Source organism: Myotis daubentonii, chromosome 19 (genome assembly GCF_963259705.1).
Source record: "Myotis daubentonii chromosome 19, mMyoDau2.1, whole genome shotgun sequence".
NCBI classification, from domain to species: Eukaryota; Metazoa; Chordata; class Mammalia; order Chiroptera; family Vespertilionidae; genus Myotis; species Myotis daubentonii.
Genome location: NC_081858.1, coordinates 18,872,150 through 18,896,472, shown reverse-complemented (window position 1 = coordinate 18,896,472; position 24,323 = coordinate 18,872,150). Strand labels below are relative to the sequence as shown.

Below are 24,323 nucleotides of genomic sequence, written 5' to 3'. Positions count from 1 at the left end.
GAGCTCAGGGCGGTTTAACTTGTTCCCAGAGCACTGCCTCTGAGGCTCCGCCTCAGGGTCCCTCAATCCCACACGTCTTTGTTCTATCTCCTTGGGCACGATATTTAAAAGTCTCTGTGTCGCCCTAGCTGGTTTGGCTCAGTGGATAGAGCATTGAAGGGTCCCGGGTTCAATTCCAGTCAAGGGCACATGCCCGGGTTGCAGGCTCGATCCCCAGTAGGGGGCGTACAGGAGGCAGCCAGTCAATGATTCTCTCTCATCATTGATGTTTCTGTTTCTTTCTCCTTCTCCCTTCCTCTCTAAAATCAATAAAAATATATTTTTAAAAAAGTTTCTGTGCCTTAGTCTCCTCACCAAAAGGAGAGAGCAGGAAGTGGTTAATACCCCTTTCTCAGAACTGATGTGGATAAAACAGAATAACGACCATTTCTCCCAAAGTGTAATAAGCCCAGCTCAGGTGATGTGTGGGATTTCAGGTGGTCACTGAGACCTAGCAAGGACTCCCTCTGATTTTCTCTCAATCCTTGAGTGAGTCTGGGAGAAAGCCCCACTATGGGGCTCATGTTGCTCTAACACAACCCTTTCAGGGAAAAGAAAACATCCCAAGACTCACAACCTTCAACAGGCAACACTAGCTAGTGTCTTGCTCTCATGCAACACATTTTCACACTTACCTTTCTCTAATGGCAAATGACACTAGCTCTTTATAACCATGGCATGAAGTTCCCTTCTTTAAAATACATTTTTTAAGCTAGTTAATGGCAAAAAATGGTACTAATACTAATGAGAACATAATAGCGTACGTGCTCACCACCGAGTGTGAAACGCAGCGCGCCGAGGGAATTATGCTGCCGTGGAGCTGGGGAAGGGGGGAGGCCTAGTCCCACTGAGAAGGTCCCCTGATACTCGCACACCTCACCTCTCCTAGGTGACATGTTAGCGTGACAGTCTAGGGAGATGGTGTCCCTTTTCTTCAACTATGAGAACCACGTCCCCAATGCCCGACGCCATGCGGATACGGGAGGCTGCAGTTTACCCTGTCCATCCGGTTGCGGTGCCGGATTTCTAGCTGCTCCTTAGCCTTCTGGAAGCGGGCGTGCTCGTTATCATCCGCAGAGGTCTCGAAATACACGTCCACATCGCTGGTCGGCAGAGGAGTTGGGGGAACTGGAACAGAATGACAGAGGGCGGTCTCTTTGGGGGGCGAGGCCCCCTGAACCAGACAGCACTGCGCTCCGGGAGGACACCGAGCTCAGGAGCACAGAGCGGGCTTGTCTGCCTGGTACTGCGCTCCAAGGATGGGGCGCTCCTGGCTGCCAGGACCTGGTAGTTAGGCTGCGCTGGTCTACCTGCCTGATACTAGATTCACCCACCAGGCCAGTCCAGGTACCCTGGCAACTATGGTGCCAGCCAGGCATTCACTGAGGACTTCAGGGGCAGCAAAGGAAATCGCTTCTTCTAACTGCCCCTCGGTTCTTGAAATCTTAAACCCTTAAAAGTAAGTGCCTTACTGCTGTCACCGATGGCATCTGACCAGAGACGAGGGCTGAAGTCAGACCAGCCGAGTGCTTCCACACTCTCTATTTTGAAGGGAACTTGAGGGCTCAGGGCTCCTTTCTTCTTGCTATTTTAGGTGAGAACCTACTTTGGGGAACTAACTCAGCTGAATGTTCTTTGCATACCGGGAAAGCCCATCTGCTCTAGCTAGTGTCTCAGTGTTCAATAGCATTGAACCCCCAAATAGCAGAGATGACAGGTAAAGCTAAGTTGCTGTATGTGACAGGACAGAGCTGCTATTCAACAAGGACTGCCTAGTGTGAAGACACCCAGGACATTCATTGGCCCCAACAGGCCACCACCCCGAGGCAGACCCGTTAGCATAACCACCCCTCCCTGCCAGTCCAGGCGAGGCAATGCTGCACCAGGGAGCTTTCTCTCCTAAGGGAAGGACTGGGAGGACAGGTTCCCTAGCCAGCCTCTCAGGAATACTCATGGCAACTTCCTCGCCCAATTCCCGACACGTCCCGGCCAGGGAGGACTGACACACAGGACCGACACGCAACCTGCTGCACAACCTGCTGCATCATGACATCATGTTAGACCCGAGTGGGTAGTAAAAGCCCAATTCAACAACCTTTAATTCAAACAAATCCACCTAACTTCCAGAACTGCGTACATTCAGCAGAACTTGAAAACAAAGGTACAACTGACCAATGTAACTACAAATGCATCAGCTACTCCAGTCTTCCATCAGTGCATCTTCTATTTCCTTCATTTTAGTTATTAAACCTAAGAGCTACAACAGCCAATTTTCAAATGAACTAAGTTAACTAATATATGGCTTCACAGACCACATTCCCCACGATACGCAAAAGTCCAGCTGGGAGAATTTCAAAGCCCTGAAGTCTGTCCGTGCCGAGCACGTCGCCCCCAGGGGCGCAGGCCTGCAGCTTAAAGGTGTGTGTTAGAGAAGAGCTTTGTTCACATCACTGGGCTGGATGAAGGTAATACCAAGCGTAAGCTGCCTCCACCCTCTGGAAACTAAAGGGAAAGGGGGCAGCGGGCCGAGAGGTTTGGCTCTGCAGACACGGTGGGCTCCCACCCAGCACCACGCCCTCTGTCCATGTGAAAACCACCAGCTCATTGGCCCATCTCAATCCCCTTTGAGGCGGGACACAACCTTGACCATGGGAAAGCAATGCTTCTGGGCCACCCAAGCACTCCAGCCAGGGGCCCCAAAAGCCCATGAACACATGCAGCCCCTTGGCAAGTCTCCCTTATATACGTAACCGGAAACCACCATTTGGCAGACTTTGTTAATGCTCTGAAGAGCTGCCAAAATTCCATCGTGTCTTAAGGCACTATCTCTCTGATCCTTTGGGAAAAGATCACCATCTGCATATTCAGTAAAATCTCATCCGAACCCCGATTCCTCAGGCTTCAACCCAAAGCAATGTTTTTGTTGCCTCTTATTTGAAGTAGTTCCACAGAGCTGAAAATATCCATTTCTATCTCTACATTTTTCTTGAATAAAAATCTTTCTGCCAAAGTTCCCTAAGGATTCCTATTTTTTTCACCTTTCCAAGTGTATGAAATAAAAACAGCCTTTCCACAGAGCAGCAGCTGGAGCGGAAGTGCTAAAAGTATACCATATTATATTAAGATTTCAGACATCTTTTGGTGAGGGGGGCGAGGGGAAGAGGGACCATGAAGGCATCTGAATGACAACCATCAGAAGCTACAGCCAAATACCAGGAATCATCATTCTAACGAAACCCAGAATAGGAACTTGGCCTGAGGATTTTCCAAACACAGGGCTAGCACTGAAAAGTAAGAGAAAGGGGGTCTTAAAACAGGAAAAGGGTCAACCATGGAGAAAACGAAAACTTTTCCTACCTTAGTAAACCCAACCCAACTGAGCCACGGAGTTTCCTTGGGAGCTAAGGACACATAAACTAAAGTTCCTTCTCTCCCCCCAAATCTCTGCATGACCCAGGGCTGCCGAATACAGAGAAAGTTACCACCTCCTGGCTGCAAAGCTCTCTCCCTAGAGACATAAAGCGAGGCGGCTCAATTTTCTGGACTCCCAAGCATCCCCATCGTCACTGCTTCAGAGAGCAGGCATCACAGGGTCGGTGACAGGGTAGTTCAAAGTCAAGGATGAGAGGCAAAGCCTGGAGCGACCATATGCAGAATTCCTGGCCGCCCTGCTTATACCCTTTGGTGCCTTTCAACTAGAGACAACCAGGGCAAGGCTGTCTTCCGAGCCAACACACAGCGCCTGGGGTAACAGAGGGCTGAGAAAGAGCAAGGCCTGGGCGCTCCCGCAGTGCCAGGGAGGGAACAGACCATCATCGCCACCACCACCATCACCACCACCACCACCAGCACCCACGGTGAGCACAGGACACGGAGAACTGAGCTTACAGCGGCCCGCAGGAAAGCAAGCCCAGATGTGGAAAGCACAAGATGAGGGAAACACGACCAACAGCGAACACCCGAGGGCGGGGAGCACTAACAGACGCAGTCACGTGGACGGCGGGAAAGACAAAACGCCGGACAGGACAGCCTGCTGCAGAGCCAGCGTGGCGGACTTACTCATCGCTTTACACACAGCCATACAATAATCCTCAGACTCAAAATTGTTCCTGTTGCCTCCGCAGCCGCCATATATAAAGCGCACGCACTTTCCCTTGGAGAGGTCGAAGTACCAACGGGGCATCACGGCCCGGCAGGGCCCCGTCATCGCCTCCTGGGAGCAGACAGCTGTGTGAAAACGGTCACATGTCAGCGGGACACTGGTGGCAGCTGCAGACGGTCACAACCTACAGCGCGCAGGGCCGGGCCGGGCGAGGAAGGCCCGGACACACTCAACATGAGGAGGCTCGGGCTGGACAGACCCTCAGCGCCCAGCTAATGGGCTCACCAGCTCAAGCCGGTCGTTTCCACTCGAAGGCAATACATTGTGGAACTGAAAGTGCTCTGTGCTGACTTGAGGCTAGAATCTAGGTGCACAGGTTGGCAGAGAGGAATTCCCTACATCGTAGCTCCGTGAGCCTGCTCTGCTGAGCTGGTCGGTGGAGGTATTTGCCTGGTTTGCCTATCGTGATGGGTCATGGCCTGCAGGGAACGCAGGGGGATGGGCTCTGTGCGTGGAGATAGTGGAAGCACTACTCAAGCATCTAAAAAGGACGAGTGCACACTTGTGTGGTCTCCAAGGTGAATCAATTTCTAGGCTCATTAAATCATTTCCCCTAGTTGGGTCCTAAATAATTCTTCAGATCTTCACTGGTTTCAGATCCAGGAGATTGTGTGGGAATGGCTCTAGAGCCACCACCACCTTTTTTTTTTAAAAACTGGCAAGATGAAAACACTGCTGGTCCCAATCCCTTCCCAGTAGCTCATTCAATTCCACCCTCCCAGTTGCAAACGGCTTTCCAATGGCAAACAGGGCGGCCGACCCACTGGAACGCACTCACAAAGAGGAGAACTAAGGAAGTGATTTCCATTCCACAGGGTCAGGGCTTTAGCAGTATGGGGGAGGGGGCGCCCCTCAGGAGAGACCATGTTGTCTCTTATTCTCCAGTTAAGTCCTTGCAGAGCACAGTTCTCTGATTCATTCTGCACTCTCCCTGGGTGTGTCCACAGTAGGCCCTGGCGCGGCCCAGCCGCCACGAAGCTGGCACCACCGGCACCCCGAGGAGCTGGCCTCCTTCTGCGCACAGAAGCCCGCCTCGCCTCTCCTGTAACTCACCGGTGGTGAATGCAGCACACAATTCTAAGCAAGCAATTCCCGTATGGATGTTACTGCCTCTGCTCACATGGCGTTACCTTTCACATCGTGAGTCATTTCCTTTGCTGAGATGGCCCTGTTGCTGCTGGGCGCCGTCGGGGACTCGTCGTTGTAGTCGTCCCCTTTAAAGGTGTCATAGTAGTAGTCTCGGTCTTCCACCACTTCCTCCTCCTCTTCCTCGTCCTCACCATCCTCATCCGCGGCTGCCTCGGTGAAGTCTTCCAAATCTGCTTCGGTAGGAAATTCACTAAGGGTCACAGCAAAAGAGGAAGGTTAATGCCAGTTCCTACGCACCGCACAACAATGAGCCTGCTCCCGTTCTGAAACACAAACAGAGACAGGAAATAAGCTCAGCGTGCCCTGAACTAGGCCTCGGCCTGGCTCCGCCAGCAAAAGGGAAGAGCCAGTGAACAGGGACCACGTGGACCTGTGGACAGCAGGGCAGCCCAGCGTAACGTAAGGCTGGCAGCCTCCAGCACTCCCGTGACCGGCTCCAGCTGCCATGAAATGCAGGCTGGCTCAGCTCAGCAGGACCAAGGCAACGCCCCCTTCACCCAGCAGCCCCCAGCCGCCGGCAAAACAATTCCCAGGCTCAGGACAAGAGTTCACCTTTTATAAACATCATAGTCTTCCTCCTCCTCTTCCTCTCCGTCCTCGTCCTCCTCGTCCTCCTCTTCCTTTGACACAGCCAACTCCATGGCCTTGGTCTGAGGGCAGCACACGTACTCGGTGCCGTGGAACTGGTCGACCCCGCAGGGCAGCAGCATGCCGTAGCTGTACAAGGTCATCCCCTGGGTCAGACAGGCCTGAAAGAGACCCGCGGGCCGACGTCAGAACACACCCGACCCGAGCTTTAGCCTAAAGAAACCCCACCAAATCGCTCTGTAATGCTGCCTCTCATGGCCAAGAGATTTTCTGTCAAAACGTGTGATGGTATTATGACACGTGGTACTTAACTTGCACTAGGGAAACATCTGGACCATAAACAATGAAAGCCCGAAGTTGGAAAAAAAGAAGGAAAGGGAGTTTTTTCTGGTAATTGCCAAGCAGAGAGAGGTCGTCCACATGAATTTACACTCGTCCCTGGGAAGGGAGGGCACTCCTTCAGAATCTGACCAGAGGAAAACAAGCAACAGGAGAACCAACTTAACTACAGAAGACAAGCCACGAAGGCGTTTCTCGACTAGAAGAAGGAAGCGACATCCAATCCTGTCAGCACGTGAGCAGACACAGCCCTTCCATAATTGGCCATTTCCATCCTCAGGCCTTAGGGCTCAGAGGGCCTTCTCGGGAGCCCTGCTGAGCGCATCCTTGCTTCACATCGTTTTTAATATCCTTAACTTTAGGGTCTGGATTGTTAGCACCGAACTCCCCTGTAAAAATACCAATTCTGCTGCCCAATATTTTTATTTTAGAAGGTGCAAGTCATTGCAAACTTTGAAGGGAGAAAAGGAAATTGATTTGAAACCAGGGTGGCTTTGCCATCCGCCCTTTACCTCTTTGACCAGAGTGTGCCAGTGCTGGTGGTTCTCGCACACATCCATCCGCTCCTTGTGGAAAAACTGGCACTTCTCTGGAACCAGCAGAACATCACTCACAAACTCACCCACTGGAAAAGAGAAGCTTTGTCAGAAGCAAATCTGAGGGTAATTCAAGGGGAAAACAACCCTCCCTGCAGATTCTTAATTACATAGTCAGATGTAGACAGGTGTAGTAGCTTTCATCCTCAAAGGCCAACTGAATGCGACACCTCCAAGCAAGCAGCCACAAGAGCTCGACATTCATTAGGCCACTAAGCCCAGGACTGGCCTCTCTCCCCGACTCCAAGCCCTCCAGTCCCGGCGCAGGCTCACAGCACATGAGGAAACTAGGAATAGGGTCCCCTCCCACGACCTCAGAGACAGAGAGACAGACAGACAGACAGACACACACACACACACACACACTGCCCTGCACATAAGGAGAACAGGAATAGGATCCCCTCCCACGACCACACACACACACACACACACACACAGGTTCTGCCCCCCAGATTTCACATAAACACTATTCTTGGCCTCTTTACACCCACATTTCTGCCTATTATTGGTTCTGATAACAAAATGCCCAAGAAACTAAGATTGGGTGTTCTCCTAAAGTACAGGTAATTCTTATGTTAGCCCTTTGTGGACCTAAAGACACATGCTAGTAGCTCTAAGAGCAGCCACCATTGCAATAACTTATTCACGTACAAATCATCAATGGAGAGCTAATTACAAGGGGAACATGGCCCTGGCAAGAGAAAACTCTGGAAGACACTGCCTTGACCAGGCGACCTGTCTAACATTGCCAATCACAGACAAACTGACGATTTCCTAAGAAGAACATACTACCTACATAGTCTTTCTGCCAAAATATGTCATTTCAACCTAATCATAATGAAACAGTAAGATAAATTCAAATCCAGGGATACTCCGTCAAACAAATGACCTGGACCTTTAATTTTAAGGTGAACTATCATGATGTCTCAAACTTACTTTCAGTTTAACAACAACAATAAAAAGTATGTGCTATGCACACACACATATCTAATGAGCTGGAGAAAAAAAAATACACATACTAGTAGCTGTTTAGAAAATAGGATCCTATTTTGTAACTACCAATTTGTACTTGTTAATCCCTTTACCTTTTTCACCCAGGTCCCACTACCCCTCATTCTCTCTGTCAACCATCAGTCTGACCTCTATATCTATGAGTCTGTTTCTATTTTGTTTATTCATTTATTCTGCTCTTTAAATTCCAGTTAAGTGAAATCATATGGTATTTGTCTTTCTCTGATTTATGTCACTGAACATAATAACCTCTAGGCCCATCCATGTTGCCACAAATGGTAAGATTTCATTCTTTTTTATGGCTGAGTAATATTCCATTGTATATATGTGCCACCTCTTCTTCATCCAACTGTCTATCAACTGACACTTAGGCTGCTTCCATATCCTAGCTATTGTAAATAATGCTGCAATGAACACAGGGGTGCATCTGTCTATTCAAATTAGTGTTTTGGATTTCTTTGCATAAATATCCAGAAGTGGAATTGCTGGGTCATAAGGAGTTCTATTTTTAATTTTTGAGGAGCCCCCATAGTGTTTTCCATAGTGGCTGCATCAATTTGCAAACCCACAATCTGACCACCCAAGGCAAGTTTTTGTGGGATCTAGTGGCCCTCCCTAGACGATGTCTCTGAGTTAAATAGGACTGTGAGAACTTAAAAGACCTAGAATAATTGTCTCGGCAGAAACACACACCTTGCAGAAGCGTTCATACTGGAACAAGATGAACTGCTGGTGGCCTGTGGTGAATTCCAAGGTAGAAGGTGACTTGCAAACAGACGCCTGCAATGGACAAGTGAGCAGCTCCGAGACACCAAGGCGCAGCTGCTGAGGACTGCATCCCAAAGCCTGACTGTGCAACTTCCTTCACATCACAGCAAACCCCTGTGCTCATCTCCTTCCAAAATAACCACATGCAAACACTGCCCTGGGCTTGCAAAGCTCGCTTCTATCAGTACCGGAGCCAGTCTATATATAAATGTCAAAGATGACTCACTCCTTCCCACAACCACCAGCACATCACCAACTGTGTCCTACTCGGATCATCCGATTTATTTAGATACATTTTTATAGATAAGCAGGAGGCAATCAGTAGTAAAGGGAAATAAAATGTTCATTTTGAGGAGACTGATCTGTGACTTCTCACCAAATATACTGAATATCAGTTAAGAGAATCACATTGGTGGGTAATTAAACATGTTCTCAGAAGAGAGCAGAGCTGAATGACTGGACACAGATGTCTACAGATAGCGTGACATCAGATGTGATGCAAACATTGCCAGCAACTGAAATTCCTTCTCTAACTGCTTTCAGGCATCCTAATCACGACACATCATTCCCCTCAACCTTGCAAAAACAACAAAAATAGTACCTGAGTACACGGATAAGGCCCCTGGAACATCCAAACCAATTAATAGAGGCACCCAACCAATATAAGTACATCCTATTTTCCCCAGTCCCCATCTCCCCGCCCTTCTGGCTTGCCTATGATTTGGGTTTGCTAGGCAGCAATATTTAAAGGGGGTTTCAGAGCTGAAGCTAACCACACTACCATCTCTTTACGGCAATATGTGGTATTTATTTACCTTAATATGTATAAAAGGACTCACTGTGGTTACTCCTGGTGAATAAAATATACAAGACTCTCACTTTTTACTGCATTAATTTTTCAGTATAGTTTGTATGTTAAAAGAATTGAATATGGTTGCACAACTCAGTGAATACACCATTAAACCATTATATCTCAACAAATCTACACTTAAAAAGTAGAGAGACTTATTTACAGGGGATATTGAGAAAATTTATGGAATTGTAGGTCATCAATATGAGCTCACTGTTTTTAACACATGCACATAGGTCTAGAAAATACATTTGTGTGTGCATGTAATGTATATATACTATTTCTTAGCTCTGTCTCCTGAGTGGGCCTAGAAGCAATAACACTGTAGTGATAGCAGTAAGCACACCGAATGCCCAGATCTTGGTGTCTAAATATTTTTCCCACTAAATGAAAGCAGGGCTTCTTGCAGAAATGGCTGAATCCAGGGGTGAGGTAGAGAAAGTATAGGATGAGTCTAGAGCACCCTTTTGTACCAGAAAGGAAGCTTTCAAAGAAAGATAGGGACATGTAAAAAGACACAGGAACCAGCATGAAGTCCTAACAAGTTTGGCTCAGTGGACAGAGTGTCGGCCTGCAGGCTGAAGGGTCCCAGGTCAGATTCCAGTCAAGGGCACATACCTTGATTGCAGGGCAGGTGCAGAAGGCAACCAATAGATGGGTCTTTCTCACATCAATGTCTCTTTCTCTCTCTCCGTCCCTCCCACTCTCTCTAAAAAATCAATGGTACTGAGGAGACAAAATAATTAAAGCTGGGTCAGTGTTTACAACAAGGTTGGAGAAAGATGCATACACAGAAACCATTGGTTGTACAGTGTGACAGGTGTAATGGCAACAACATGGAGAACTTCAGATATGGTTATCCGGATAGAAAATAAAAGTGGTTCTGTTAAAGGAAGCATCCCCCGAGATAAGTCTTAAAGGGAGAACTTCCCAAGTAAAGTTAAATAGAGGAAAATCATTCCAAACTACGGGTGGATGGTAAGTGGCCAGGAGCCATGAGATGTCCATGTTGGTGTAGAGTCTGAAGCACAGAAAGGGGCCATGAGGGTGCTGTAGAAAAGTAGAGTTAAGCAAGGGCCACTTTATGGAGTTTTAACCCATGCTAACGAGCTTAATTAAAGATGATTTTTTAAGTGAAGAAGGGCTACTAAAGGGTGTTATGTGCGGATAACACTCTTTAATTCAATCTTCACTTTAGATCAGAAGGCAACACACTGACAACAGACCTGAGGGAGAGGCGTGGAGGCTGTGATCAGCCTAGACTAGGAAGGAAATGGGGGAAAGCTGAACTAGAGCAGGGGAGTCAGCTAGAAAAGGATGTAAGCCAGAGGTTCCCAAATTTTCGAGTCACAGCACCCCTAGGGCAAAAGAATGCCCCAAAGCCAAGTAGTTATGTCAACAAGTGAGTAAGTACTTGTGTCCTAACACCTCAGGGCCTGCCGGGCCCTACACAACTCTTCCAACCTTGGAATCCATTGACCACATTCACCCTTCTTTCTTCTATAGTGATTTTGTGTGATGCTGGCCTTTTATCACAGGAACCACAAAGATGAAGTCATAGAAAGGAATAAAATGGTCAGGTGTTGAAACTGTGATTACTCCCAGCTAGTAGTTCACGGGACGTCTGACAGATGTTTCCCCTGAAAACCCAAACATCCGACAACAATGCTGCTGTGAGTCTGCTACGATGTCCTGGAGCACCTCGGTGCACTTAAAACATGGACCTAAGCCATACTCCAGAGGCGAGAATCAGACTGGCCTGAAAACTGACTGGATGTACAAAGGGCTCCCAGATTCTCAAGCTCAGAGCTCTGGGTGGGTAGTGGAGCCAGCAAGGGACATAGAACACACAGAACACACAGGAGGGCGAAGACCAGGCTGCAAGGTCTTTAGGGGTAAAGATGCAAAAGGCAGAAGTGATTCCAAGTGCTATCTACAAATAGTCAAGAACACTAGTTTGAGAATTTTATAGAGAATGAATGAAACCTCATACCCAGAGATTTCTTGGAGCCAAATGGAATGGAAGAACATCCTTAAACCTCATCTCAAAAATTTAAACTGGGTATTTAAAACAAAGTAATTGCTCCATATTTTAAATACTGTTATTCAGATGCTGACTCTTCCTGTTACTTTGCTGCATGTGAGAATGAGAAAAGCAATATATTCCGTTTGAGGAAAGGTTTTAAAGAAGGGAGGGAAGGGAAAAAGTTAAATTCATGGCTAAAAGTATGTACATCTACAGAACTACCCCGGATGTCCACATTAGAGCTGTATCCATGGGCTGCTCGGTCCCCCGCACTACTAGGACTCTAACACCTCACCCTCTCCCTGGAGGCGGAGCTGGGCCGCTCTGAGGGCAGCACTCTCATTCAGTGCCACGGAAAAGATGCAAAAAAGACAAGGATGCCCATGATGGGAGAGGGCGAGTTAGTGACCAGCGAAGACAAGTCCATTATCGACACAGAAAGCAATAAATATTCAAAAGAGGAAGTCCCACAATAAATCCGTGTAGCCCGCAGGTGCTTAACAGATGTGGATAGTTCACTGTGAGTCAAGAGAAACTTAAATTGAAAAACGAGGGACCCCACTTCCTGAGGAGCACCCAGGAATGTCTACAGAACACTCACCGAGACACTTGAACGGAATCACAATGTGGCTCTTGCACTGCTTCTTGTCCCGCCGGCACCAGTTGTCCACGCTGGCTGGCTGGTTGGCCTCCATCACATTGGTGATCTGTAGCTCTGGGTACATCTGCACAGGAAAAGGCACACTCGCAGTGAGTGGACGGGTCTCTAATAAATGCACATTCGCTCTCAGGAAGGCTAAGTGCCTGTTTACTCAGTGTCACTGTTATCCTATGTAAATCTAAAGTTCCACTCGGTTGCCCCTGGCTCCAGATAAACTCTTCAAGTAAAAAGATACCATAACGATTAGTTTTCTTGGGAAAGGCAGATTTCTGACTACTAATGCGTTCTCTTAAAAAAAGGACTCTTTAATACAAAAGCAGCAAGCTTTAAGCCCAATAAATCTGCTAGACATCAAGGATGCTTGTAGGGTACGTGTAAGTAGCTGAGTTCATGAACTAAAACATTTAAGAGGCAAGTCCATGGAAGTGTCTGTTAGTAAAATTATAGAACAATGCTAGGACCCTGACCCTATATGCCAGTCTTGGTAAGTAAGAAGTTCATTCAAACCTCTTCTATCCTTTTCTAGGTCAAGTTTTAACCCAAAACCAAGTTGACTCAGACTTGAGATGATCATTTACAGCAAGTGGAAACCACAAGCACACACATGACATGTCTGCTTCGCGTCTTCCTATAACAAGTGGAAGCCGAGAGAAGCAGGCTGTACAGAATTCCTTCCTCAGGGAACTGAGGGTCACAGCACACAAAGGCAGAAGCAGCCTTTTTGAGAAGTCTCAGTCGCCTCACAGCTTAGAAACAAAGGCCCGGTGTACCAGTCTTTAGCCACTTAGTCTTAGGTCAAAAGAAAAGAATGATAGAATATCCATTTCTAAGGCAAATAGGCTCAAATGTGACCCAGAAACAAAGCGGTGTTAAGTTTCTGGCAACACTCTTACCTCCTGACAGTACTGAAGAACTTCTTCTTTTGTTCCAAAGCAGCTCTTGGTGCCTGTTGGGTCAGGTTCCCACTCCCCAGTCTGAATGTTCACGTGCATATTTAACTTTCCACAAAACATTGCAATCTGAGGCTCGGCGACAGCAAATCCTGTTCCAGCATTGGCCGCAAGAGCCTACGAAAGGGGGGCAAAAAACACGTTTACTGCAAGAAGGCCACACCAAGGCGGTCATATTCAGTTGTCTGGGACAGTAGAACCGATCTTTCAAAATTTTTCACTGTAACTATTATGTAATAAACAAACCCCCTTCCCAGGAGCTAACCCAGAATAAAAATGACCTCTGGATGTACATGATCAGAGAGAAAGATCAATGGGAAATTTAGTCCCCACTCCCCCCATCTGGATACTTCTGACTTGGGAACCTATAACGTAACTGTGGCCTCCTCTATTACAAGCAAATCTACTTTCTGTTCCTTAATAAATCAAACCACAAAAGCCTAACATGTCTAAAGTTCCAGTAATTTTATTCAATTCACGTACACAAATTTTATTGAGCAGCTACTCTTATGCAAACCAACAAGCTAAATGCTTAGGACATAAGGGTGAGCGGAAAGCTATGACCCCTGCTCTCAAGGGGCTTGCGGTCTAGAGCAGCAGTCCATACACCCAAAAAGCGTGATCCCATGCCCAGGCACCCTGAGGAGGAAAAGAGCACAGCACGGAAGAAGCATATGGAAAGGGACTCGGCCTTGGGCGTGGATGAGATGATCAGGACAGCTTCCTGAATAGAATGGCACTGAGTAGAGCAGAGCGTTGAGCATCGTAAGCGGAGAGGAACTGGAGTGGTACAGGTGGGAGGGGAGCATGCAGGGACATCCTGGACAGTCTGCAGACCAAGAAAGGACTTTGGTCTTCATCACCGGAAGTGCGGAGAGGTTTTAAGCACAAAGTTAGTATTTTCAAAATGCAGCTCTGATGCTTTCTCTGGTTGAGGGTGAAGAACAGACTGAAAGGAACCCAGAGTATATGCAGGGCAATGGCTCAGGAAGCTGGAGTTGCACAGTCCACATGTGAGCGATGCTAGCTAGCTTGGGCTAAAGGAGGGTGATGGAGAGACAGAGTCAAGAGATCACAGAGAGCAAAACACGCAAGACTTGGTGACAGATTAGAGACTTAAGAAGTGATGGTGTCATTCGTGGAAACAGAACACTAAAAGGGATTTCATGAACAATTTTACCTTGTGTTAGTTAAAAAGAATCAACTACTGCAGAAAGTCTTTTTCTGGCTAGCATTCTCTTCTTTGCAAAAGATCACAGCCATTACCAACTCCTACGTTACAAATGAGAAATAACATCTAGGCCTGAGGACAGTAAGGCTCCTGCAAAGTCTCTGGCAGTAGGAAAAAAGCACAGGCATCCCAACATCTAGAAATAGGCCCACACTGCTAGCTGATCCACAGTGGAGTTCGGTGGTCTTTCCTAGTGAAAGTTCTTTCAAAATAAAAATTAAATAGCTTTTTAAAAAATGTTAAAACTTGGATTGTGGGAACGGGAGGGGGGGGGGAGGTGGGTTAAATTGCATGATTATATTTTTCTATATTTTTTAGAGAGAGAAAGGAAGGGAGAGAGAGATTTGTTGTTCCACTCATTTATACATTCACTGGTTGATTCTTGTATGTGCCCTGACCGGGAATTGAACCCACAACTTTGGTGTACTGGGATTCCAATAACTGAGTTACCTGGCCAGAGCTATTCTATTGTTCTTTTTAAAGAGAGCAATTAACATAAAATGGTTTTCTGTAAAGAAAGGTAGGCCTGGCTTGAGTACATGGAAAATGTGTGCTTTCCAAGCAGTTCTTACTTATCTGTGCTAATGGACGACACAGACACGAATGGTCCTCCCCATCAGGAGCCTACATTAGATTGTGAAATACATTACGATCCTTTTCCAGGACAAATTTACCATTCCTACACCTTTTGCTGTGAAACTTATGAAAATTAGCCTGCTCTCCACTAGTACAAGAGAAGGAAGCGCAAACACCTGCTGGACAGCTGGGAGAAAGGGCATTTGGGGTAAAACGTTGCCTACATCAATCTGGGTTGAAAACTACCTGATTAAACCCAATCAGGAGAACAATTTGCAACTTTATGAACTAGAATCGACTGTAACTCTGCGATGATAGTCACTTATTAAAGCAGAAGGAAGATCCTGTGCCTTCAGTATAACTGCATGTGAAGCTACAGATTGGTGTTGAGTCCTATCTCCCCCAAAGAAAGAAAAAAAACATTTCAAAGGACACCAATGGTGTTTATTAAATGGTAAAAGGATGCACAAGACAAATGTGTGCATTCTCACAATGAGTTCAAGACATGCACCAAAATGCCTCTCATGGTGGCCTTTCTTCTTTTGGAGCCATATCTAAGGATTATGGCTAGAAACCTAGATTACGATCAGCCGCCTCCTGCATGCCCCCCACTGGGGATCCAGCCCGCAACCCCAGCATGTGCCCTGACTGGGAATCGAACTGGGGACCTCTCGGTGCATAGGACAACACTCAACCAACTGAGCCACATGGGGCAGGGCTGGCCTTGTATATTTTTAGCATTAAAGACAGCTATTAAACAAACAGAATTCTGGGTGTGATGTGCAATCTTTCAAGTGGGGAGTGGGGGTGGGCTGGGATGGAGATTTACCTCTTCGATTCCAAAAATGAATACACGTAAGACACAGGGTCAGTCAGTTACGCGAGGTCACCCAAGGCCCAGCTGTGGAGTGGTCAGAACTGTGCAGGCAGCCCTCTATTTATCAGCACCAAAGATTATGTTCCACGCGTTACTCATTATGGCTGTTAGATAAAAGACCGCAAGGGTTCCAGCTGCATAAATGTTCAGTGTGTGGGTCAACCGCTGAGGTCAACACAGCAGTGGTAAGTGCATTTGATCTCTGTGCTGAGATGGTCAGCATTCCCTTCCCTAAAGAGAATCTAAAATACCAGAGGTTAAAGCAACAGGAAGAGGCAGCTAAGCAGCGACACCCTCACATCAGTTACCACCAAGAAAAAGGAGAGTAACTGGCACCATTCCAGACACCTCATCTGCTGCAGTGATTCACTTCTGAGTTCAGAAAGATTAATCCTTGTGGTCATAAGAGACTCTCAAGAAGGTATCATCTGAAATACAAAAAGCCTCTGTGGACCGTGTCTAGGAATCCACTAATCAAACGTACCCCACCTTATCTAGAGTATAATCGGATCTTTTCTATGTTTGTACTTCTTCCCTCTGAAAATGCTTTTATTTAATGGGCTCTCCATTTTCTTAATCGCACACTGTGCCTTGATCCATTACATCAACGTATAAATCAATCTGTTTCCTGATCTAACATGTTACAAATGGGACGTCACTGCCAAGTCAGCAGTTCTGACATCCTGTGAACCTGGAATCCACTCCGAAGGAAATTAATGCCCGTGCTCTGGCACTTAAGCCAGTGCCTGTGATCTATGCGCGCTGCAGCACTTTGAAGGCTTTGAAAACAAATTACATCAATTGCTGTCCTAGCCCAGTGCTTCCATTTTACTTAATAATTCATTCTTAATAAGAAATTCCATTGTATTAATTTGGATCAGGAAAAGAGAGTTTAGCTATTTAAGGACAGAAATTCAACTTGGTAAAAAGTGCTTCTAGAAACTTGGTTGAAAACCTGAAATGGCTGAAGGCAATAAATACATCTAAGTCTGAACCTAACTTATCCCCAGCCCTTTAATCATCACTGGAGAGTTGCACCCCACACCCCCAGCTAAGCCCCGCCTCCTTTCACAGCGCCACTCCGGACCAGTGCAGCGCTCCCAATCCAAGCAAATAAGCAAGCCCATTACCTCCTCCCTCTCTGAAGCTACTGCTGCATCTAATCTGGCTCTAGGGTTTGTGAGGGTGCCTGCGGGGAGGGCGCTGCTTCTTTCTAAAGAGGAGGGTTCCATCCTATGACTGAGTGAATCATGTCTCCTTGGACAGGAAGGTGCTGCATGCCAGCCTCTCAGGTGTCCAAGCTTCACCCTGCAAAGTCAAGTTAACTCAGTTCTAGTTCTTATAAATCTGAGCAATGGTAAGCGCCTTTGGAACATCTATTTACTATCTGGATGCTAGTGATTTGCACATTAAAATGACTTAAAATCCATAGTGTCAAGATAGTTCCCTAAGATATTTACTGACTACAAAAAGGGAAACAAATTACTTCACAGTGGAGGCACCAACATGAACCTTACCAGCAAAAAGACATTTAAGAATACCAACAGGAAAGACTTTGGCAAGACAGAGGGACTTAGAGACTGGAAAAGACGAAGGAGAAATGACAAGCAAATGCAAATGGGGGGCCTGAAACAGGGACAGGACATTAATGGGAGAAGCGGAGAAATTACTGGACTCAGGGCTGTAAATCTGTTAATAGCACTGTACCAACGTCAATCCCCCAGTTTTGATAGCTACACTGTGGTTATATCAGATGTTAATATTAAGGGAGGTGGGCTAAGGGTATAGGGGAGCCTCTATAGTATTTTTGCAGCTTTTAAAAAAAAACTCTGAAATTAGTTCAAAATTCACTGGTTTTGGTTTCTTAATCCTGTTCATTGCCTGCCTGAATTTCAATCATGATTACATGGATTCAATCTGTCAAAAGAGAAAGGCAAATAGTAAGTATAATCAGAGCAGGTCCAATGCCTACAAAACATGCTGTTTTATTCTGAACACATGTGCACACATTCTAACATGGTAAAATCCCATGTGTACAAACATTAAGTCTGATTTCTCTCCAATGGGAAGACAACTGCAGTTCTGCTCAGAGCCTAAGACATAAGAAAGTCCACTCTTGTTACTGTCAAAGAGGTGCCTATAGTTTGGAGCCTTTAAAGCAGCAGTTCTCAACCTGTGGGTCGCGACCATAAGTGAGGTAGCACTGCCAAGACTAAAAGTGGCTTAGACGGTCTCCGAGGCTTTTTACAGGGTCCCTATAATTTGTCCATCTGGATTACATTGGTTGGGTCCAAGCACCAAGATTTACACGAGGTCTGTCTTTATGCATGCGTCTCTGAGATGAGCAGGAAGTCTTTTATAAAAGAAGTTATTGAAAAACACATGCAGTACTTTTATATTTAAAAAAAAAAAAGATGCAGAACAGTGTTTATGGACCTAAAATTGTCAAGTTTTTTACTGGCTCCTGTTTCTTTCCAATGTCCCATAATAAAATAGGGATCCTGAGACACTGATTCCCACAGGTAGGACGACGTGCCCTGTCCAACCATCAGGCGTCTGCTCACCCCACTTCTGATCTCAGAAGAAGTGGGCAATGCGCTGCTTTATCTGTACAACAGGGCCGCTAACACACACACTGCTCCCCGGCTGCTTGTGGGGATTAAATGGAGATAATGCACTAAGCATGATGCCGACCTCAGAGCACGCACTCAAATGTGAGCCTGCTTACCGCAGGGCTGGTTCCTAAGGATTTAATTCTCTGTGGCTACCATTACACAGAACGGGGGCTTAAACCACGGGCACCCAGAGACGAAAGAACACGTGAGATCCTTACGTGGCCAGTCATCCCCAAAGCCAGGAGGAGCATGAAATGGGTTAAAGGACTGCACATTGCTTTTTACAGATTAAACTGAACATGCCTAGAGCAGGCTGCAATAATTCTCTACACTTCATTCTGTGGGAATTCAGTTGCCAAATGTTTACAAAAACATTTTAATGCTGCCCTATTTATTTAAGGGAAAATCACCAGGAGCTGCTGGCTTGCTGGCTTCCTGGATTTGGTCTGGCTTTCCATTGGCTGAGAAGTGGAGTCTGCACGAATCTGCAGTTACTATTAAAGTCGTTGTTGTGATTTTTAAAAAAAGCACTGTGCAAATTATTTCTCTAAATGAGTCTTCTTAAGAGATATTCCTTCTACATGGAAGTTATTTCCTCACTCTCTTGATCTTAGCTATCACTTGAGGGCAATCTAACTACGGCATTACTCAAATTTTAGATTACAATAAATGACACCTACAATATTAACTTTGGACTTTGGTTCACATTACAACAGACAGAACTCCACTTTCCAAAAACTCCTGATATCTAAGAAACATGGCTGGGAAACAAAGAGGTTTCCTTGAATGAGATTCTGCATGATTCCTAAGCTAGGCAGCAATCTGTCATACTTTGAACGCAGAGGTCAAAAAGCCAGGAGGCTTGAGCATTAATATAAGATGATGTTAATGGTGTGAACTTGGGCTTAACCTTTGAACTCAGGGCCAGTATTACTTAAACAATTATTTACTAAGAATGTACTAAATAAAGTGTGTGCAAGCCTGGGGGAATTTATATAGGAAAGTGCTTTCTAAATCTTCAAAGGGTAAAATGATTCAAGTTAAAAAACACCCAGAAGTATTGCTGATTAAATATTAATAATTAAATACATTCATTCTAAATCATTACTATTGAGTCACAGACGATAGAAATACAACTGATGGGAGGTTTTCTGTGGCATTCCAAGCACAAACCTGGCAATATTATCAGAAATTATACACATACTTCTGGTTGATCTGAAGCTTTGTGATACTGTGTTTATTAAATGCATTCTCACAGCCATTAGAAATTAGATAATTTTTAGCATATCTCAAAATTTCATGTACTTGAAATGTAATAACTTACACCTTTTAAAGAAGTATTCAGACAGACCCATTTCACTAAAATAAATACTCAACCTAGTGAATTTACCAAGGTTAAGTCAGGAAACTATCCAACATGTCTGCTTTGGCTGCAGAGCTCTGTCTGACTTTGAGATGTTACAACCACAGCCCTGGCCAGGCGGCTCAGTTGGGTAGAGAGTCATCCTATACACCAAAAGGCTGTGGGTTGGATTCCTGGTCAGGGCACATACACAGAGGCAACCGATCTATGTGTCTCTCTCGCATCGATGTTTCTCTCTCTCCCTTTCTTCCTCCTTCCCTCTAAAATCAACTAAAAAAAAAAAAAAAATGTTACAACCACAAACATGAAAGGCCAGTGTCAGAGATCTCAAATGGATTCTACTGGATCCCTTTCCCTTTCATACATCCAGGGAAAGAAAACAAATCCATGCAGCTGAAAACATTCAGGTTTTAATGTGAAGAGTGGTTTTTATTGCTGTGTTAAAGCAGGGGTTCCCTGACACTCACTGGGGGGCTAGTAAGGTCTGCAACAGTTTTCAGCGGCCTCCTGAAGAATAAGGAGGTCTGGAGTGCATTTGTGTGCACACATGACTAGAGGACAACAGAACTGCTAACTGTTCTCTCTTGAGAAATGACTGTCCTGAATTCTAACATTACTTCCTTTCCACCTTTACAATGGTTTTCATAAAACGACGGCATTAGTAAATAGGTAGTCTGTTTTAAAATAATATTCTGTAATATTAAGAACTGACCTTATCTTTCTAAAAATTTTTTTCTTAGTTTTTACTAGCCCATGAAAACCAAAGGCTTATTATTAACTCTCGAAGGTTCTGTGATGCCAAAAGGCAAGAAAGGGCAGAAATTCTTAAGTGAATAACCCTTATCTTTGTTTTTAAGTACAAAATAAGACAATTTGCCAAATGACTTTCACAGGGCAGAAAGAGGCAAATTTCTATTTTAAAGCACAAGTAGCAATTTCTACACGCTATTCTGCTAAATGTTTCACTATGTTTACTAGGTGCAAGCACTATTCGGATACCAATCTTGATGTCACAACTCACTTTTTTATTTTTATTATTATTTTTTTTTGTCAATCCTCACCCAAGGATATTTTTCCATTAATTTTTAGCGAGAGTGGAAGGGAGGAGGAGAGACAGAGAGAGGGAAACATCGATGTGAGAGAGAGACATAGATTGGTTGGATTGGCTGCCTCCTGCACATGCCCCTGACCAGGGCCTGGGATGAAGCTTGCAACCTAGGTACGTACCCAAACCCGGGACCCTTCAGTCCGCAGTCCGATGCTCTATCCACCGAGCCAAACGGGCTAGAGCTCACTTTTAACTACTAATGTCCAACAAAACAACTGTAAAAATAACAAAAATATTAAAGTGCCCCACCGTCTCCTATTTCAAAGCAGTCAAAAGGCATCTTTCCTATGATTTACACAGCATCTAAATCTGAAAGTAAATACAGGCTGTATTATCAGCTCACTCCAGATCTGCTTGCAGACAATAATGCTTCCTGTCTGGGACCTATGCCCATCCATGTGCATTATTGTAATTATCAGCAATTTTAAAAATAAAGTAATAAAGCTAGTATGAGCTGCTGGTCGGTATGTCTTTTGCATGCTGCCACTGAGGCAGGATAGACAGTAAGAAGCTGGGAAAATCCCTTGGCAAGTAGCATGGGGAAACTAAGATAGCTGAACAAACTGGCCAAGCAATTTACAGCCAGATCCAGAAGGTCCCCTCCCGGGAGATAACATCTAGGCCTCAGTTGTACTTTAGCTCCAGGCCCAGAAAAGCAGCAAAACCAGGTGGGTGACGCCAGGACCAGCTGCAATGGCTCATGACCCCCTGCCCTGGCACTGACCAACCAGTGGAGACCATGACCCTGTAAGGGTCCACCTGGAAAAGCTGATGACTATTCTACTGAAATTCTCCCCTAAACTCCCAGCCTTTAAACACCCTCAAAACAAAACAAAGGACCCAGCAAGCACCCTCCCTCCCAGGAGCATGCCAGCACTTTCCCCTCCCCCCTCTTCTTCCCCCCACAGGCGTGCATCTCCTAAACTCAAAGGGACTCCAGGAGACTTGCAACCAGGGGAGCAATGGGTAACAGCAGCTCATCCCAGGCTCACCCCCTGAACCTGTCTCCAAGGCCCCCTTTTCTCTGACTTCCCAGTGAGCCAAAGCCAGCCCGCCTAGGCTCTCCTGTGGCTTCTTTTATGCTAAGCCCTTCCCTATTTCACTGTCCCCAGCTTTAATAACGTACTCTCAAAATCACCTGGGCTCGTGCTGTGAAGAACCCACACACTACAGGCCAGCCCTAGGCAGACCTGCTCAGGGCCTCCCTAGGATCAAGCCACCTAACTAAACAAATGCATAACGGAGAAGAAAAGCTACACTCAAGTAAAGAGAAGGAATAAGAAGGATGTAAATGAGCGCAAACAACACCCACACCCACAGTGGAAAGGACAACAGCACTATTGTTCCCCTCGTCAGGTGGCCTCTGGGGAGCTGTGGCCACACCCTTGGCCTCTATGATCTGTTCCCCACACACCTTCCAAATGATCTCAGCACACACCACTCTGTTCCAAGGGATTCCCACCCTTTACCCATGACCCCTGCCTCACTCCACCACCGGTCCTTGTGTCCACACACCAGCCAGGGTCTTTCCAACCTCAAGTTTCTCCACCTAGAACTTCCTTCCCCTGCTCTTCCTGAGGAGACAGACACATTCTCACCAAAATGTGCATCCTGAGGGGCCTTCCTGAGGACAGTCCCCAAGCCATGGCTGCCTCCCCCTCCCCCTATTCCCACCACCTCCTTCCCTCCTCCCCCAGCAATCTGAAACTACCTGCATTGTCCAGCTCCCTCCATTAGAATGTAAGTCAGTCCTCAAGGGGAGACCCTCATCTGTTTTCTAAACACAGTATCTGGAAATAGCACTGAGAATAGATGGTAATCATTTACACCCAAGTAGATCGATAATGAATGCCAAATTAAAGTTTACAAAAGAAGCTATGCAGTATGGCAAGTTTGGATTTTTTTGCCAAGTGAATCCATGTACACAGCCTGAAAAGTCACATAACACGAGGCTCACGGGAGAATGCAGCCCTCCACCCCACGGGCTGGGAGGTGGTCAGATGTCAGGTTTCCGATGTGGGTGCATGGTATTTTGAGTATGCGAAGGTTATCCAAGTGGCAATAGTGGAGATATTTCCCAGACAAAAATATAGGTCAGGAACTCGAGCTGGAATTATGCATTTGCAATTATGGGCTGGAATTACGAATTTGCAATTCAGTAACAAGCTGAAAGAATGTTAAACCCCGAGATTAGGTAGGATCATCTGGGGAGACTGCAGCTGAAATGGAGAACAGAACCGTAAGAAATATCAACATTTGCCCAGATAGTATGGGTCAGTGGTTGAGCATCAACCCATGAACAGCTTGATTCCCTTTTAGGGCACATGCCGGGTTTGGGGCTCGATCCCCAGTAGGGGACCACGCAGGAGGCAGCTGATTGATGTTTCTCTTATCAATATCAACATGAAGGCGTACAGAAGTCCACTGCTGAGGGAGAAAAATCAGGAGAGAAAGCAGTACCAACTGAAATGCCAGCCCACCACCATTTCCCAAGGTTACGGAGCACTAGTCACTTCAATGTGGTGAAAGGGACAGAAACAGGCCACTCTGAGCCCAGGAGACACGAGAGGTGAGGAAACAGTCTGAGTGCAGACACAAGGTGAGTCTACTGGATCAAGTATTTCCCAGGAAGATTAGCATCCAAATTGAGATGCGGCTATAAAGGTAAATATATGCTGAACTTCAAAGATTTAGTATGTAAATTGAAAAGCGTCAAGTTTCTCATTAATTATATTACATGTTGATTTTATAATATGATTATACATGTAGAAATGATAATATATCAGCTATGAGTTAAATAACATATATTGTTAAAACTAATTTCATCTATTTTTGCTTTTAAAGAAAATGCCAACTAGGAAAATTTACATTGCACATGTGGCTTGCATTTGTTTCTATTGGACGTGCAGTGCTGAATGTTCAGTTAACACTGTGCTAAGAAAGACATGACGGGATGATTTTTTTTTTCTTTCACCTGTAGATGCCATTTAAATGCACTTTCCCCCTGATCAGTGTTGCTCAGTGGTTAGAGTGTCAGCTCACACATCAAAGGGGGATAGAACCCCGTCAGGGGCAAGTACCTGGGTTGCAGGTTTGATTCCCAGCCCCCGAGTGTAGCAAGCAACCAATCCATACCCCTTTCTCTCTCTCCCCCCCCTCCCCCCAAGTCTCTCTCTCCTCCCCACCCACCCTCTCTTCCACTCTCTCTGGGGGGGAAAAATCAATTGGAAAAGATATCCTAGGGTGAAGATTAACAAAACGAACAAAAATATAATAATGAAATAACATAAATGCACTTTCCTTTCTTCCATCATGAAGACTAGCAAGTGTTCCTGGTGACGCAGGAATGTACTCACAGGGTTCCTTGAGGACTGAGAAATCCTCAAGTTGACAAGAGTTGAGTGGGTGAGAGCC

At 45.8% G+C, this 24,323-nt stretch overlaps 1 protein-coding gene across 4 annotated transcripts in view; it reads right to left on the bottom strand.

Moving 5' to 3' along the window:
* The window catches only part of APLP2 (amyloid beta precursor like protein 2), a 54,983-nt gene that overhangs the window by 14,517 nt on the left and 16,143 nt on the right, over nucleotides 1-24,323 (bottom strand). For 2 of the 4 annotated variants that reach the window (XM_059675937.1, XM_059675938.1), the window contains exons 2-8: nucleotides 13,083-13,256; nucleotides 12,130-12,253; nucleotides 6,790-6,902; nucleotides 5,903-6,099; nucleotides 5,332-5,540; nucleotides 4,099-4,266; nucleotides 1,037-1,167 (exon numbers count right to left, since the gene is read on the bottom strand). In XM_059675937.1, coding sequence (XP_059531920.1) covers nucleotides 1,037-1,167; nucleotides 4,099-4,266; nucleotides 5,332-5,540; nucleotides 5,903-6,099; nucleotides 6,790-6,902; nucleotides 12,130-12,253; nucleotides 13,083-13,256 — 1,116 coding nt within the window. The remainder of the gene's footprint in view (nucleotides 1-1,036; nucleotides 1,168-4,098; nucleotides 4,267-5,331; nucleotides 5,541-5,902; nucleotides 6,100-6,789; nucleotides 6,903-12,129; nucleotides 12,254-13,082; nucleotides 13,257-24,323) is intronic. The other 2 variants (XM_059675939.1, XM_059675940.1) reach the window with 1 other exon arrangement.